Source organism: Necator americanus, chromosome V (assembly GCF_031761385.1).
Source record: "Necator americanus strain Aroian chromosome V, whole genome shotgun sequence".
NCBI classification, from domain to species: domain Eukaryota; kingdom Metazoa; phylum Nematoda; class Chromadorea; order Rhabditida; family Ancylostomatidae; genus Necator; species Necator americanus.
Genome location: NC_087375.1, coordinates 14193628 through 14211388, shown reverse-complemented (window position 1 = coordinate 14211388; position 17761 = coordinate 14193628). Strand labels below are relative to the sequence as shown.

Here is a 17761-nt window from a genome sequence, read left to right as displayed (position 1 = left end):
ACAGTTCTCTACAATGATACAAACAGCAAAAATAACAACATCAGAAAACATGCTGGGTTCCTCTCAGATATCCTTTTTTACCTGATGAACCAGCTACAGCTATGAGAAGGTGGACAAAGATAACATTACTTCCTGATACCAAAGAAATACTTTCATTACATTAAAATTTGGCACGAAGTAACACAGACAAGGCGAATAAATAATATACTATGCAAGGCAAGGAAATAGATTATGAATTACTGCGGCATTTTGAGCAAAGCCTCGTAATCCACATCTCCATCAGCGGTCAGTGGTATGTCCTGTGCCTTCACGTCACCCATTCCCATTTTTCCCATGGCCATTTGAGCAAAATTGTATTTTCCGTACTCGAAGCTAGTTACTCCACTGAAAATTACAAACCTTTAAGAATTGTCATAGACGCTAAACACCTCCCAAAACAAATACATGAAAAGAAAAGTAAAATAAGCAACGACAAGAAAATCATGCAAACTACAATACTTTTAAATAACATATTGAATGTATATCCGCACTCAACTTTTAGTGATTAGGGAAATCAAATTTTGTATACAAAAACTCTGATACGAGCCTTTGAACACAAGCTATCTTTCAGATTCTTGGATGAGCCAATTCAGCCAGAAGTTACACCGGCTTAATCGAATTTTGCCCGCATTTCACGAGCAACACAAAATCTGCTTACGAGGAAAAGCACCAAAAATGTGATCCATCTGTTTGGAAAGGTACTTCAAAATGAAAAGTGAAACTTCAGCGAGTGGCTCATCTCAGATGCATCACCAAATGAGACAATGAATGCAGAAATGATCAACGCAAATTTGCAAAGAGTCAGAAAACACAAGATGCGCACGTATCACATAATAAAAACAACGTTCACTACAGCAATCGAAACCCACCAACACAACGTTAGGCTTCTGGGTTGAAATCTGTGAGCTGAAGTGCTAGATTTTCTTATATTTAGTAATAACAGTATGATGAGAACAGCCATATTACGGTTACTAGAAATTGTTTTAAACAACAGTCTGCATTATAGCAAAGTCCAAGGCAGCGAGATAAAGAACTGGTCCCAACGCAAGCGTACGCTGTAAACTACGGTCTCTATCTGTCGTTATCTGCTCTACTAATTCTTTCCGCTTTTTCCTTGGGATAATGAAATGGAAACAAAGGATATGGTGTCGAGCACAATCAATGCAAATGCTAACCTAGTAAGCCACCACATTATGAGGGGCTGGGATACAAGAATGAATAGAATTAACGTCAGCTTCCTCTTCCGACCATCCTCACCTCCGAAGTGATGCGAATCGAAGATAAAATTTTTAACAGTACGAAGCTGAAATAAAAAGAAATACTGGATGTGTATATCAGGATGTTTAAAAAAGAGACAAAGTGAACTAAAGAAGTATTAATAAAAGAAAGAAACTAAACTAAAAGTACTAAAGAAACTACCAACAATTTTTTCCTAGTTGAGCGAAAAAAGCTCATTTCTACTGGTGGGATACAAATCATGAACCAAAATAGTGATGTGAATTAAATATGACCCAGAATACAGCCACAGTATTTACTTCAGAAAAAGAAAACAAACAAGAACACGTAAATTTCTATAAAACTGCTTCGAAAACAAACATGAAATGTACCAGAACGTGTCCTGCTTTGAGCTCACAAAATTTGCTTGCAGCTATAGATAGACACGTTGTCTCAGAACCCAGCATCAACTTACCAAGAAAAAAACAAGGGCGAGGGAAGTGTAGGCAAGTGCGCAATAGTAAGAACTCTTTCCTCCTGCCATGAACATCAATAAACAGATGATCATCCTGAAAATTTTAGGGGATTTGTGGAAAAATGACACTAAAAGAGCATTTCTTGAGTACATCTCTACGAATTACTAAGGCACAGAATTATCTTGACCAATTGTTAACTTACCCAACGAATTTGTACGTGCTGTACGCTAGAGAATGCCAGACAGAAAGACTCTGAAAAGGAAGAGGGAAATCAAGATAACTGCGCCAAATGAGACAGTTCACAACAAGAGATCAGATTTCTTACCTGCGATATGTTTAGTACATACTTGCTGACAAAAATTATGATGTTTTCAATTATAATCCAAATGAATGCATTACTTGTGAGAATGCCTAACATCTCTGGTGAAAAGCTAAATAATACATGGAGAAGAAATCAAAGAAATTCAGAACTATTCAAAAGACAAAAAAGCTGTTCTTTCCAAGACATCTAATGAATACATCAGCGAAATTGAGCTTACGTATTGATAATATGAAACACTCACCGTCCTTGTGTTCCTAAGACAAAGCCTGATACAAGTATATAGGTGATAAAAGCCATTAATGGAATGTATAGATCTGGTGCATTAACATCCTCCTTAGCTGGTACAGGATCTTCTCCACCTCCATATTTTAAAGACCAATCCTGCAAGAACACCATAAGTACACTTGCAAACATCCATCGCTCAAAAGCAGCATATCACGAAATTGACGTAGTGTGGAAAGCAGATGGAAAGCACAGAGGTCGAGGTGTAAATTACAAACATGAGCACGATCCCGCTCAACTTTTCATAGCCGTCGAAAAAAAACGGTGTGGGAACTGCCTTACGTTCTACGAGGCACGTTAAAACGCACAACCTTTCTACACACTTCGGCCTCCTCACCAGCCTATTCATTTTTTTTTTTACATGAGTACGCTGCTGAAGAGACCCCATTGGTCTTCGACCGCTCGCATGTGGATGCTTGCACAGATAGCACGTTGCAACTGATTTCGTAGGAAAGAACGCCGCCTTCCACGCCGTTTTTTTTTTCATCACGGTTAACGGAAGTTGAGAGGATCATGTTCATATTCGTTGTCTCGCCCCGAACCATGTGTTTTCTATCACGTTAACACACTACGTCAATTCCACAACACACTGTCTTTAAGTCGCATCACGTAACCGCTACAATAGTCTACAGACTGTTTTTATGGGCTTCCTAACGGTCAGAAATTGATCTGATCTCAGGTTTAGAACTATTGTTCTTCTCCTATTGTATATTTCCAGCTTTACAAAAAATAATGTGTAATGTGTAGCCGAAAGTAGCTTTAGAACACAGATCAGTAAAAAAAAAAGAACTAGACATCCTAATGTGAATATCAGATGCAAATTGGTGGGATACGAAGAATTAAATGGATGTCCCAGAAACTCAGCATTAAAAGAACTCACAGAATGAACGAAAGGGAATAGTAGGATTCCAAGTTTCTTTCCAACATACGAATTGTCCACTGTGAAATAATACTTCAAGTTGAAAGCACTCAAGTATTTCGTCAGCTAAATTCATACAGACAAAATTTAAATGAGGAATAATAGAACGAATAGTGGATTGAGAAAAAGTGACAAAAAAGCACAGCTGATTTAAAAAAAAAAACCTTTTCTTTTTGTTGTTCTGCAAACTGCCCTCCAAACTGCTGAGCAGCTTGCATCATAGGATCTGCCATAAACGACTGAGCATTGAAGCCGAATCCTAAATTTAAGATTAATTGAACCTGAATACATTACCTCCAGAAGGGGGTGGGGGGGGGGGGTGAAGGGGGTTTAGCTCAAGGGGTGCAGCTCAAGTGAAGGTGGTCCTTTCGCCAGCCGTCCAAAAGTGAAGGGGGTAATTCCGCCAACCATTTAAAAGTGAAAGAGCTCCTTTTCCCAAACATTCAAAAGTGAAGGGCGTCAGAGCACCGGCTCCGACTATCGCGTCTATGCATCAGAGCAACCTAGGCGAAGATGGTCTCAAAATAGTTGACTCCAACTCAATTTTTACAGAAGAGTCCACAGTTTTTAAGACATGCTTGAACCATGGATGTCGTGCATTCGGGTAGAGATCTAACTTTCTTCCAGAAAGCTGACCAGAGCAGAATCAGATTTGCGAGAAGTGCTTCTGCCCACTATCAAGTACTCAATTTTTTCACATACGAACGCAGTTCCGAAGGATACACATTTCTGCAGCTAATTTGCACAATAATTCGATCGGTAAATGCAAATTCGTCATCACGTGAACGCGTAACCTTACTAGGTTGATCATTGACGAGTTGAGAATAAAGTTTCAAATGACTATACCAGCATTAGAATTTGGTTGGGAATAATAACTGTTGTAATTTTGTTGTTGAGGGATAATAGGTTGGCCATGATATTGATGTTGATGGTATCCTTGTCCTTGATTTTCTGAATAACCCCTGAAAGTATTGCTTTTTGCCGTGACTATCACAACTCTGTTAGGGAACAGATAAATACTGCATGCGTTAAAAAATGTTGATAAAAAAAACCGTGAAGAGTGAAAGCCTGAAAACTAAAAAAAAATGAGATTACGCTCACCCATATGACTGGTACTGATGCTGCTGCTGTTGCTGATGAAATCCCTGTTGTTTCCCCGCCTGAGGGGTATCTGACCAGTCGTTGTCCCAATCATTTGACATACTAAAGAGTTGTTTAACATACCATTTGCTATCGTCTCGAGACGCGCAAAAATCCTCGTTTAAACAGTTTTTTTAACAATAGCCGGAAATGGCTAAATGTCACAAAAAAGAGAAGAAAAAAGACTCTGCGTTCGAGTAGTTTGGAGTGGTTTCAGAGCACAGCATTAGCTCGACCCTCAGCTACTGATCACTTTTCAGACTGGAATTACAAATATCTTAACATCCGTTTATATTCTACTAAGTAGAGAGAACACGGTATTACTGTAATTAAATTAAGTAATTAAATGTACTGATACTCGGTCGAAGCGACATGAAGCACGGAGCAGCTGCATAAGCGGCTCGAACAGGCACGGTGGAGACAACGGTTGGAATCAAGGTGGGACCATTGGGAACTGCAACGATGAGAGGTGCTAATATGGGTGCCCAGTCGATCTTAAAGGCATCACCCCACGAATCTGATGTGATACGGATTTCAGGTGGAGTATTCGTATACGGGATCGTAGATTAAGGAGAGAATGGTGATTCCGTCCATTTCTTCTTAATTGCCGTAGAAAGCGCCCCGGAAGCTTCGGCTTCGAGCGTTTCGGCGCACTATTTTCTACAACGAGTTCGGTTGGAGCGCGACAGCCTTGTGCTCGCCCCGCATCTTCCAGACCGTTTTTTACAGCAATTGGGAAGAAATGGACGGAATCACCCCCTCTCCATAATCTACTATAATACGAATACTCCACCTGAAATCCGTACCACCTCAGATTCGAGGTGGTGATGCCTTTAACTGCTACGCTTCACCGCACATCTTCAAGCGCACCCGCTTACGTAACTGCACCATGCTTGAAGTCGTGTTGACCTTACTATATACTGTATACATTGACGTATACAATATACATAATGACGTACCTCATTTTCAGCCATTAATATTGTTGATTTTTTTGTTTGATTTTCGAAATAACCCAGTAACAAAAACTGAACCTCTTCATTTTTTGTAAAGAAAAGTGCTTATACCCGCGAAAAGGCTGCACACTGGAAATAACTTTGATCCTTGCCTTTCGGTGATGTTTTTATGTAACCACACGTTAAATCTATTGAATAGGACCATGAACATCACTTTCATATGTTACCGTTAGAATTCCCTCACAGATCTCTAGTTTCCCTCCCGATATTTACACTTCGCGCTCGAAAATTGAAGTACAAGAAGGTAAAAGAAATAGTGAGAGCGTTCCGGTCTAAGTTCCCAATCTCCGATCTCGTCTCAGCCTACAAAAACACGAGGGGCGAAGATATGTATGCATTGCAAATGAACTTATGCACGAAATCAACACGTGGAACACTCTCATGGACTGAACCACAGCTAGATCTAACGTCCTACTTAAAAAAAGAACTATAGATTTATGCACATCAGGAGAATAATTCTGAAGAGGAAATTGCTGCTTGCTATCCCAACTGGAAAACGAAACAAGCATTACTTCAGACACACAAGCAAACAACTGGTCACCGTCTTTGCCGCACTCTTGCTGCAGCGGCCGCGTCGCGGCTCATCGCGCTGGAGCGCACGGGTTCTGCTGTTTCCAGTTCTGGAAGATTCACTCCCATTCGTCTTCACGTTCCATCTGATTTCTCTTTGGGTCCTATTTTAATTGAAAGCACATCGAATAGTAAGTCCAAGCGTTTGCTGGATGTGTTCATTTCTTCGACTTCTTCGGTGCTTCTAAGTGTGATTTTTTGTTCACCCTGTTTTTGTTTTGAAGTTTACCTGTTTGGCCGCTGAGTTCCACTGTATCGTGGAATTTCCCTGACTGAATTGTTACAAAGTGTTTTTATTAAACCGACTGTAGTTTTAGTGTCATGTCGTTATTTCTTTCAATTCGTTAAAAGTTAATCACAGTGGAGCAGCATTCCTTAACAGGTTTCGAAGTGATCGGTGCCATTTCTACTACAAGTTGTTTTCAATTGCAGTAAGCGTCCTTCGTGAGACTTCGAAAATGTTTCCAACGTCTCCAAAGAACCTAACTAAAAGTGACATAACATATAAAATCTGAACAACTTCAGAATAAAAACGTTTTTTTTTAATTCCGAAAAACTTCCTGTCAAGAAAGTTCACTATCTATTCAGATTTACATTCCAATCTCATTGGGGTTTCCATCGTCAACATAGGCCTCGAAACTAATCGTTTTTCAGTCCCTCAGAAAATACGAACTGATTCATTCTGGTTCTTCTGAATGATTGTTAATAGTTCGCTCTTAGTGGTTCCTAGAGATCCACAATGATTGCTGTTCACGGAGGTGACGTTATATTTCTCTTGTTAATGTCGTGGCCAGTAATCTGTGCTTGCTCAGGCGTAGGATTTCGTGTGGATCGCGCCCTAAGCACTGCTTGTGCCGAAGCCCTCCGTGATGTCGAATGTGATGTCGTATCTGCTGTTTCGGTGAGGTCGGTTCCAGTGTTAGTTTTGGATTTTTATTGCATTGTTGTATTCCCTGGAACCGCTAGTCTGCACATGCTTGTAATTATTTGTTAGATAGATTTTAAATTTGTTAAAAAGATTTTCAGACTTCTTTCTCTAGATATAGTTTACGTGGGCTCATAGAAGCTGATTCTACTGAGTTTGTCCAATAACCCATCCTAGTTGAGGGCTCTTGAAATAAAAACTGTTCGAAGCTCTCGCTTTAGGAGGTTGATTAGACTTCTAACAGATAGCTTTTGTAAAGCCTAAAAGGTGTAAAAAATACACATCAATTTCTAAATAATATGTATCAATTCAAAAATTCCCAGTGTTAATTGGTTTGTGGCGAGGGTGTGCGTTATAACACACTGAATCAGCATATTAATCAATGGCTTTTTGCCTCTCCTACGATGAAACGAATCCGTATATATGGTGGATATATGGTGAATTTCTTTAATGTTCCTTTCTTAAAATGAAGAGATGAATATACATTTATAGTCAGGTCAAAATGGCCTGAAGCTCTGTGCAGTTGTGTGAGCGGTGGCGCTCGAAGCGCTGCGATGGAACGTAGCGGTTAGGATCCAGGACGCACCCTTGCTGCAAGCACTCTTCGCAGCTGTTCGCGATGGTCCCTCATCGATCCCATGCGCAGCTCTTCTACGCCGCTTCGTACGCAGCAACTTACGTAATTGCACCGAGCTTCATGCCCTTTTGACCTGACTATAATGACGAGAAATGTTTGAAGGACAGAAAAACACGCTGGAGTCAAACAGCAAATATTGTTAAGATATAAGGCCATTAACATTATACTGATCATTTCAGTGCCTTGAAGACGATCCTTCGTTCAATTGTGGTCTTGGCTCGAATCCAACCATGGAAGGGACCACGGAGTGTGAGGCTGGCTTTATGTCATCCGAAGGATTCCGGTTAGTTATATATACGCAGCGTACGTATACATCATAGTGTTTTATTCCTTGATATTCCCAAACATTTTAAAATATATAGTTCTTAAAACCTAATGACAAGGATATTTGCTCGCTCCAAGTGCTCGAATGGTATTCGAGACAAGAAAATGTGATAGAAATAGATAAAGAATAACAGAAATAAATAAAAGTATCTCAGATTGTCAGAATTGCGAAAGTTCGACCTTCCTTGCATCTTGGCATAGGGATTGCAACTTGTCCAATATTGGGTCTTCCTTCAATTCGACAATCGACAAGTTGCAATCTCAGATTATATCTTTGCATTCTTACTGCATGTATTCTGGCGCATGCTTACTTCATGCCCTAAATTCAGCTTTGGAGCAGTAGGAGCAGTGTCGCGCTTGCAGAATCCTTGTCAAGTTGCAAGAGCAGTGGCACTCACCAAATCGTGCGAAGGCCTCATCTCTCCGATGGTTCTAGTAGGACCAAGAGCAGAGGACTGGGCACAAAGACAAGGTGATAGTCTACTAGCAAGGTATACTAGGTGTTGCTTGTGATTTCTGGAAATTTAAGGCTTTCCTTTGTGTGACAGCAGTACCTTATGCACTGAAAACACCCACCAAATGTGGGTGAAAGCACGAAAGGCTCTTGAGAAGAGGGGATCAATAGCAGAATCTAGGATGGACACCGTTGGTGCTGTTTCTGTCATTGTAAGAAAATTGCTTAATTTTTGTGTTTCTTCTTTTCTTTCATTTCTTCGTTTAGGATGGCGTGGTAGAGGCGTGCACGTCCAGTGGGGGAGTTATACTGAAGACGCCAGGTTAGGCTATAGATGGTACAAACGTTCACGACAATGACTATGAGGGTTTTGCTCCTTAATTAGATAGGCGAACTATTGCATACTTACAGTTCTAAAGATCATTGATTTAGCATTTCTCGTTTTGGCTCTTAATATGATGTGCTTAAGGTCGCTTGGGTCACTGCACTATATTTGGGAGCGGTATGTGGGCAGAAAGACGCAAAAATAGGTCTATTGGCGTGAGTGTCAGCGGATGCGGTGAGGCCCTCACAAGAGCCGACTTTTGTAGATCGCTTGCGAAGAAACTGCTAGATAGGTAGGTAATAATAATTAATTAATTATATTTTTCAAAAGACTTATGTATCGCTTAGGAGTGAAGACGAGCTTCCATCTGCAATTGTTCACTCGTTTCTTGAATCTGACTATGTGAATTCCGCAATGATGGCAACCATAACACGTGATCGATTGTGTGCTGGGGGACTAGTACTCCTTCAAGAAGACGATCACTGTGAACTGATTGTGTTCCATAATACGCCAGTGTTTCCATTTGCTTATCGACAAGGATCAGCTGTACGGAAACGTTTATCGGAACTACCAAAAAGCTCACAGATCTTGGTTGATTCCTACTCATGTTGATATATTGTTTATAAATAGTGCCTTCTCAACACATTAGTTCACATTCCTGCAGAACACGAATACATGTTTTATTTGTACAGCAGGGATAATTGGATAAGGTTGTAGTTTCTTTTAAAATGCACATCACAAACAACATACTAAAATAACCTAGAACCATAAGATGTATAAGGGGCGGGTGTGGCGCAGTCGGTTAGAGGTCCGTTGTAGCCACATGGTCGAGGGTTCGAAACCGCCCTAGTGCAAACCAAGCCTTTCGTCTATCCGGGGTCAATAAATTGGTACCAGACTTGTCTGTGAGGATAAAAACACTGACTTGATCATCGGCTGGCCTCCGCAAGTCATTGTATAGGCCAACACGTGTTCAAAAACCTCAACGATTACGAATTTCAGTGATTACGAATTTCGTGTTGGCGCATCTGAAGGGATTAATATGCGTGTGACTTTATCCTTTTTTTAATAAGATGTATAAGAGAGCAATGGCAAAGTTAGTAGTTCCGGTACGATTCTATAATAGATTTCTATGATAAGAATCGGCAAAGTGCTTCCGCAAAAGAACAGCAACTTCTAACACTACTTTAGTTTGAGTAAAGAAACAAACAGTTGTGCAATCTCGCATGGGTTGCAATAAACAAAAACTAATAGATGATAGTTTTAAAATCAGTGCAAGTTTGGTAAAGAATCCAACACTATTTCTTTACCATTATCAACTTCGAAAAGCAGCTACAATAACGAAAAGGAACGGAACAGCTGAATTTTGAAGATATGTCATGGACGATCCAGAACTGTCGTGTTCGAAAAATTGTACTTCGTGATACTTGACGTAGATCAAGCACTGTCATGGATAGCTACTCGTACCTGGATGTTTGAGTGCTCTCAAGCTTATTCGACTAGTTGAATATGCTTGGTTGCCTCCTGTTTCGAACGCCCGGTTTCTACGAATGAAAAAAGAAAGCAGAAAACACAGACAGGGAGAGGTGTGTAGATATAGACTTCCCCTTTAATTGTCCTAAAGAACGGATCACTTTGGCGGAGCGAATGTCTCTACGAGGCACCTCGTAACGTGCCGTGAGTGCGAGAGCGCGCACACGCGCCTTGTCTGCGAGCGAATGATCATTGGACGTATCACGCTCTCTCCTGCTTGCTGATATTGGCGGCGCTGAGCTTGTAGAGGCTGCACGTTGCTTGGTCTTTCGTAGGAGAATCCGGTGTAGCAAGGTCGTTTAACAAGCCGTTTTTCTGGGCAATTATGAGGAATTCGCGTAATCGCGCTCAAGCACGTGAACTACACCGTTAACACTACCTGTTCGTTCATGGAGAGATCTCAACACCCTCTATTTTGTATTACCCTCCCTTTAATTTCAATTTGAAAAACAGTATTGTATTATATCATATTATTTCACTTGATATTATATTGTATATATTTCATCATACTATATTTTATTATTATTGATATGCAGTTCTTCATTAACTTGAGTTCTTAACTCAAAATTAACTCCCAAACTCGTTTGAGTAGCTATATGTAATTCTCCTACCCGCCTAAGTATACTTTTTAGATGCAGCTCTTTCACCCAACTCAAGGTCAGGCGTGCGCTGGAATTTTCGAGACGGTAGGGCCATAAGGGAGTTGTGGGAGCAATAAGGAATCGTGAGAGGGGCTGGAAGAAGAGGAAAGAAGTGAAGAGAGGAAAGAGAGAAGGAGTGATAGTCGTTGTTAAATAAAGTCATAAGTGCAAAATTTAGTTCTAGTAATCTAATGCGTACTCCGGTGAGAACAAGCGCAGTGATGTCACTGACAGAGTCCACGGATGGCATAGCGCGGTGTAGTGCCACTTTTTTTTTGGTTGAAAGGTCACGGATCAATCCCTGACAGAAGTGAGGTTTTTGCATTCAGCGTTCAAGCGTTTAATGAGAACATTCCTTATTTAACAATAATCAACTTTCATTCAATCACTCAGAGTAGCAATTTCGATGCTTAGCGAAAAAAAGGCATCTACAGCCGGAGATAGGGATAAAACTAGTGCAAAGTAGGCTGCACGAGTTGCTAGTTCTGCAGTTTTTTTCAAATCTGGTCGAGAAAAGTTTCAAAATTTTCCTCCCATTTTCAAATTTTTTTTTCAGCTAGCTTTTGAGAGAACCGACACACCTACAGAGATCAAAATTGGCGCTAAAGAGTTTTCCTTAATGCTCTACCTATTAAAATGCGGCACCGAATTTTTCAACTTCGCTACCATAATCTCGCAAGAGAAAAGGGCGAAAATTCAGAAATTCGGTTGCGCGCCGCGACTTGTATAACCTCGAACGAAGTTCAATAATTCTGCTCAAACTTAATGAAAACTAATTCGGTTTATGAAGGGTTTAAGCGGGAAATTTTTACTACCAGAACCTTTTTTAACTCTTCTGTATTTCTTTTCGTTATCTCAAATGTTAGTTGAGAATTAAAAAAATGCTAATGTTCTAAACTTCTCCTTAACTAGCTCTCAAAATAAAAAAAAAACAGAAAGTTCTTAAAAATATGTAATTCGAGCGTTTCACAACGCAAATCTTCCTCTACGGAATGCTCTTTTAATTGTCTTTTTAGGTTCTGTTGGAAATAAGTTATGCATGCTTATTTCAATCCAAAAAAGCCATTTCTTCAGTCATTTCCAATCAGGGATTCGCGTTGATTGCTAAAACCACCCTCAAATCGCTGCCGTAAATAATGCTGTAAATACAATTTTGGAAAAAGTCGAAGGTAAAGTGTCGCTCCGAATCGTTCCCTTCCGTTTTGCCAAAATCAACATTTCCATGGGTATCGATGTATTGACCGTCTGTAATCACGGCAAAAGATAAATTTGCTTGTAACTCGTAAGAGACGGGCGAAAATGCTTCTGAAGGTGTCCTCTCGCATTATCAGTTGCTTTTTTCGCTTTCCAAAGAGATTCTTAAAGAAAGATTTCAAGATTCCGCTGGGATTGAACTTTTGAGTATCCCTAATCAGTGTCAAGAGAGAAAAGTCGCATCGTCGAGAACACGTTGAGAGCTTCCTCATCTTTTCAACTCATATGTGCGCATATGTACGCATATGTCATATGTGCGCTGATACACTTCTAGTCTTTGCAGTGAGCTATATGTGGAGTCTATATTATACTATATTTTTTATTTTACTTATAGCAGTACACTAATGTTTGTTTTAGCTATCTGTGACATCTAGATTATATTGTATACTTTATTTAATTTTTTATTTTTGTAGAACTATATATTAATTGTTATTATAGCACTATTTACTAATATTTTATTATTACTTTGTTATATTACGTCATTTTAATTTACTTCTTAAGCGTCCAATTTGTTTCTTTATTTCGATTTATTGCATTTACTTTTGATTGCTATATGAGCGGTACTAGCCAGAATGAGATGGGGGTCATTGTCGAGAGGGTATTTTATGCGGGGTGGTTGTAAGGAAGCTTTTTTGCCAAATGAACACTTGATCCTGCCCCAAGCACCTCTCGCCCTCCCTCTCGTCGAGAATTATTTTAATATTCTCAAAGTTGACAAGGCATAAGTAAACTGGACTGCCAAAATTCCCACTACGAAAAAGCGTCATGGATTTTCTTTGAAGGATAAAATGAGTCACAGTTTAGCATTGAACAAGATGAATATTCATGTCTCAAGAAAAGCTTCGGTAAGTAACTGAAGTTTTTGTTTCGATTGATCATTGCACAGTAGGCAAGAAGGCTCAAATCGAATAAATCAAAGCCACCACGCCCCACTCAGTCGTGCGAGAATGCGCGAGCGATTAAATCGTCATTCGCTGCGACGTCGATTTCGTCAATAGAACGAGTTCACTGCACCAGGCATTATGCATCACTGAAAGAGTGCATCTAAGACAATTTTTCCTGTCATTTCAGCGTTCAGAATAAAATTTCATCACGAAATTACCAGTTAATGTCTTATTGGTATCAGCAAAAAGCACGAGTTCACTAGTCTTCGTAAGGCCCCCATGATTCCACACGAGTTTGCCAGATATATTCCTCCATGGATACAAGGAACACAATTGTTCGCACTACGACGGTTCGACGATGTGGAAACAGCCACTGTGGAAACGGCGTAGCGGGCGATTTATTAGCTATTGTTGTAGGTACGTCTAGTTGCGGTTCCCATCGAAATTCTCTGTTCGACCTCGAGAGAGCAGAGCAAAGAGAGTGCATGTGTGATGCGAAGACAGTCTGTAGTTTGCTTCAGATGCGCCGCGGTCATCCGTGCAACGAAATTTGCCACCAACTGAAAAAGTGAGTCAGAGGGAAGCCGTAGCGGACTCTGCTCTCTAGTGCTGGTCTCAATTTTTGCCATTTTCTACATAAATAATGAAATACTCCAACCATAATTCTTGCAGGGTGGTCCGACAACGTTCATAAACGCCGTGAAAATAAAAACCATCACCCAAAACGAGTTCCTCAAGCGAGGTTCACGTCTCGAGAAATCTTCTCTCCGCTGAAGATGGTCGTACTGGGTGGTTCAAAAAGCGAACTTTCTCCACGTTAGCCAGCTAATCAATCGGGTGTTGCCCGGGCGAACTTGTTCCAGTCGTTCGTCGCCGTCGTCTCATCTCTCCTTGTTTCCATCCATCGAGCACGGCCTCGTCTCTCATTCCGTTCGTTCTCGATCGTCAACCGCTTTCCATTTGTATATGCATGTGTGTATGTGTATCTATTACCGAGACTGCAGCCTTTCCTTTCATGCACTGCTGTCCTCACCATGCGCTATTGTAACACTGTAACTGGTTCTTTGCTTACGCAGTGCTTCCTTGGGACTTCGTATCATCTCCCTACACTTTGTGTTGTTTGTTGTTATAGATACTGTGCTTGCACGGGATTTCCTTCGACTTAGTGGTTCGTTGAATCCGCTAAGCTCTATTCAGTTTAGATGGCGCACCTCTCAAATGTGTTGTTCGCTCTTCTGATTGTTGTAATCGGTGCCAGATATGAAGACAGTAAGTATACTTTCTATTGAGTTTGACCCGAAAATTTCTGTCAAATGTGGCCAGATACGCTTGATTCACGACGTATGAATGGTGCAAGAACCTCCATACTGTTTTTACTTTGAATACGAGATCCATATTTTTTGTGGAGGTTTTTAAGGTGGTTTTCGACGAAGAAACTGTTCACCTCTGCAATCTTCTCCTCAAGAACTTTCTAACACAAATATTCGTCGAAATGGACGATATGGCAAAGCGTTCTTCGCTTTGAGAAGAAAAAAACCTTCAGTGAATGAATCTAGAAACGAAAATAAGATGTATCGAGAATGAAAATGAAAATTGGCGGATATTTCTTGACCGGTGGCCACAACACTATTACCTTATTTGAATTCTATAACATTACATGGTGTAGGTGTATTTTTCGATTATCCATTTTCAAGGGGTTCTTCCTCTGTAGGGATAACAAAAATCCCTTGTTTGGGTAACCAATGATATGGGTAAACAATAACAATAGGTACCATGATGAGTGGAAGGATTTTATGACTCAAGTTAATATAAATGCAAATCTATATCTCAAAAATCTATTCCTCACCCACCAATACAATACAACAGCCAACTTTCCCGTAGATTTGCTTATTTTAAACCAAAATTTATGGGATTTCTGACAAGAAGCGAAAATAGCTAATTAAAAGCGAGGTTTGCCCTAGATCTTCACAAACATCTACGTTATTCCGCGCGCGACTTCCGAGCCTTCTTAGTTTTCAGATTTGTATCGTGAATTTCGTCGTTAATGTTTTAAGGTGATATTTCATTCGAGTGAATTGGTTACCGAAGAACATTCAGCAATGATGCAATAGGAACGGGAACAGTCATTGCAAGATTTTTCTTGCATCCGCACAAACAGTTCCACTCACAATTCACATTAACTAGAAATTTTTGCAGGGTATGACCGATCAAAAATGCCATGGGATCTGCGCCCTGTGCAGAATTACATCGGACTTTGGTCACTGCAATCAACTACTGGCAGATCAAGGTAAACTGCCTTAGTATTCTCAACGGGGGATGTTCATTCATTTTTTTCAGAGATCTGCCACCGCCTGATCAGATTGACTTCGCTATAAATCCAGTACCAAAGTTTGGCGCCAGAGCCATCAATATTACGTAAGTATCTGTGGATCCAGTATAGGCTATTCGTCATACAAACTTGTAGTTGTTTATCTCATAATCCACTGAAGAGACCCTAAATAAAATGAAGGATTCGTAGGGTTTCCTGACCGACTCCTGACCATACGGTACGGTTCATTATTCTCACGTTGACAGCGCAGAAACAAAACGCGCTGCGTTCCGATGCACGCATACGATGCGGTCACCTAGGTGAACGTTGGGAACGGGCCTACGTATTAAATAAATAAATAAATAGATTAATAAAAAGAATGAATTTGTTTGCGAATTGCTAGAAGCATCTGTTCCGCAGCAGTGGGAGTCGGCGCACTTTACTGTGGACCAAAAAATGGCGAATTTGAGGAAATCCTGGTGCAGTCACATTTTAGTTGATAGTGGAATAAAACGCTAGAATAGCTGGATAATCACCTAGTGTATGCTTTTCTGAGTTCAATTTTGGCAGAGGATTTTGATTTGGGTAAAATGTAGTTGTAAACACTCAACACTGTTCTAACGGTACTTTAAAGCACAAAGACCGTTCTTACCTAACAAGTGGTTTTCTCATTCGAGAAGGCGATAGTTCAACAATTGACAGCTCATCACTTGAAGCTGAGCCCTTCGGGATCCTGAAAGCTGAGCACTGGTCTTAGAGGATGTATGAAATGTAGTTTGAAGCTATTATGAGAAAAAGGAAGACAGAGTTGGAACTACCTCTGCTTCTATAATACTTCGCCGAAGTCTCCAAAAAGCCTTACCAGAAGCGAACAGCTGAGCCATACCATGTTGCACTTTCAACGTAACCGAATGTAGCGTCGGAGATGGCAGCTAAGGGCGGAGTTTCTGCTCCAAAAACTGTTTTTGTACGCTATAGTCCGATTTGAGCAGCACAGTATGAACAAAACGACATGAAGCACATACGCAATTGCGTACGCGGCTTCTCTCGAGGCGCTTCAGTGGAGCATGGGAGCGTGATGGAACCCTTGCTGGCACCAACCATCGCTGCAGTTTGCGACGCTCCCAACTCCAACTGCTGCCTCCACCGCGCCGTTTCGAGCACGTACGCAAATCCACCGCAACTACTCGTGATTCATGTCGTTTTGACCTGTCTGCACTTATGTTCGCTCGAGCAACTGCGACAACCATGAAGCAATCAACTCATTTTCGCCGCCTTTCCTACACTCTGTACTCTCCTAGTTGTGCCGTATCACCTGTGTACCCACCGCCTGTACATTTCGTTTTAATTTCTTTAAAAAGAAAGCTAAGTGCAAGTGGCGCTTTTCACTACTAAATGATAAACGATAAAGTGCTTGGCGTTAGTCAATTCGCTTGCGAATCGCCACCATGTTCACTAAAGTTCAGAATCGTGTGAGATTTACGAACGCGTGTCTAATCTGCACAATGACTTGCTTGGCTAGCCCATAGATCAAGTCAGTCTTTTCATCCTCCCAGACGAGTCTGGTACCAATTCATCGGATTCCTGCAAGGATTGGAGGTGGTTGGTCCTACGGCGGTTTCAAACCATCAATCGATCGTGCACTCACAGCAAGACCTCTCACCATTTCTTCAGTGTTTCTGATTATTATTACGTTATTTTTTTTACTGAAAATTCTTTACGTGGATTTACTGCACTGTACCATAATATTTTTCCGGCATACCTACTATCTAAACGACCAAGTGGTTCGTCATGATTATGGTTACATGCCCGTGAAAAATGCCACCAGGAGGGATCCACGAGTTCATGTCGCATATCTGACCACCTCTAGCGAGGGTAGGTCGCTCACTATTTCCGCTACTACTGTTCTTTCTTATTCTTATTCGAATAGTTGTCGATGACCTCATTATTCTCAAGTGAATGAATCGGTTGGTTTCAGGATGGTCAATGATGGAACAGGGGCAAGTTAAGGGACCGATGATGACGTTCCATCTGAAGCAGTTTTTGCGAAGAAGCTTCGACGTTGGCAACAACCGCAATGACCTCGAAATTCGAGAGGTAGGTGCTCGAAATACTTCTATACTTTCTTTTACAACAAATATATGTTCTAACTTTTAAAGTTCGAACGACAATTTGAAATGCCAAACTACAACCAGATGACTATGAAGGTTCGAGCGGAGACGAACATTGACACTGAAGGATACACGGCAACGTATAAACGAGTACTAGGATGAAGTAATGATCATAATAAACATTTCATGTTTGAATAAAGAAAAAAACTTTTTTTTGTCGCTTGCAGGAGACGTTAATATTCATGTGTACACGTACTCCAAAGCACTTTTCATTGGACTTTAACTAAAACCGTTTGTTTTACCCTGGGATAGGTTGGTTCAATATGCGCTAAGAAGAAGTTGACTTGTAGAAAATCTTGCCGTTTTTAAGAGCAGATCTCGCATGATCT

At 40.7% G+C, this 17761-nt stretch overlaps 6 protein-coding genes across 7 annotated transcripts; 5 read left to right on the top strand and 1 right to left on the bottom strand.

Annotated features, from left to right (window-relative positions):
• Window positions 1–236: 236 nt before the first annotated feature.
• On the bottom strand, window positions 237–4455 carry RB195_013858 (uncharacterized protein; the record flags this gene model as incomplete). Its single annotated transcript, XM_064203858.1, has 10 exons — window positions 237–384; window positions 1215–1342; window positions 1730–1823; window positions 1933–1982; window positions 2056–2161; window positions 2294–2433; window positions 3215–3319; window positions 3418–3512; window positions 4100–4215; window positions 4355–4455. 10 exons carry the CDS (start codon window positions 4453–4455, stop codon window positions 237–239), a joined length of 1083 nt encoding a protein of 360 aa, XP_064059739.1.
• Window positions 4456–5566: 1111 nt separating this feature from the next.
• Window positions 5567–6671, top strand: RB195_013857 (uncharacterized protein; the record flags this gene model as incomplete). Its single annotated transcript, XM_064203857.1, has 3 exons — window positions 5567–5650; window positions 5924–6107; window positions 6631–6671. The coding sequence occupies 3 exons, from the start codon at window positions 5567–5569 to the stop codon at window positions 6669–6671; spliced, it is 309 nt and encodes a 102-aa protein (XP_064059738.1).
• A 44-nt stretch (window positions 6672–6715) lies between these two features.
• Window positions 6716–9253, top strand: RB195_013856 (uncharacterized protein; the record flags this gene model as incomplete). The annotated part of the gene is made up of 8 exons (XM_064203856.1): window positions 6716–6734; window positions 6789–6877; window positions 7718–7821; window positions 8192–8334; window positions 8392–8528; window positions 8584–8638; window positions 8786–8933; window positions 8989–9253. 8 exons carry the CDS (start codon window positions 6716–6718, stop codon window positions 9251–9253), a joined length of 960 nt encoding a protein of 319 aa, XP_064059737.1.
• A 4014-nt stretch (window positions 9254–13267) lies between these two features.
• Window positions 13268–13774, top strand: RB195_013855 (uncharacterized protein; the record flags this gene model as incomplete). Of its 2 annotated transcripts, XM_064203854.1 has the most annotated exons (3): window positions 13268–13370; window positions 13475–13521; window positions 13626–13727. In XM_064203854.1, 3 exons carry the CDS (start codon window positions 13268–13270, stop codon window positions 13725–13727), a joined length of 252 nt encoding a protein of 83 aa, XP_064059736.1. The 2 variants fall into 2 exon arrangements, with proteins under 2 accessions (XP_064059736.1, XP_064059735.1); XM_064203855.1 differs by lacking the exon at window positions 13475–13521 and having other exon boundaries at window positions 13626–13774.
• A 381-nt stretch (window positions 13775–14155) lies between these two features.
• On the top strand, window positions 14156–15372 carry RB195_013854 (uncharacterized protein; the record flags this gene model as incomplete). Its single annotated transcript, XM_013449152.1, has 3 exons — window positions 14156–14222; window positions 15150–15240; window positions 15291–15372. 3 exons carry the CDS (start codon window positions 14156–14158, stop codon window positions 15370–15372), a joined length of 240 nt encoding a protein of 79 aa, XP_013304606.1.
• Window positions 15373–17066: 1694 nt separating this feature from the next.
• On the top strand, window positions 17067–17534 carry RB195_013853 (uncharacterized protein; the record flags this gene model as incomplete). The annotated part of the gene is made up of 3 exons (XM_064203853.1): window positions 17067–17136; window positions 17240–17358; window positions 17421–17534. 3 exons carry the CDS (start codon window positions 17067–17069, stop codon window positions 17532–17534), a joined length of 303 nt encoding a protein of 100 aa, XP_064059734.1.
• Window positions 17535–17761: the final 227 nt, after the last annotated feature.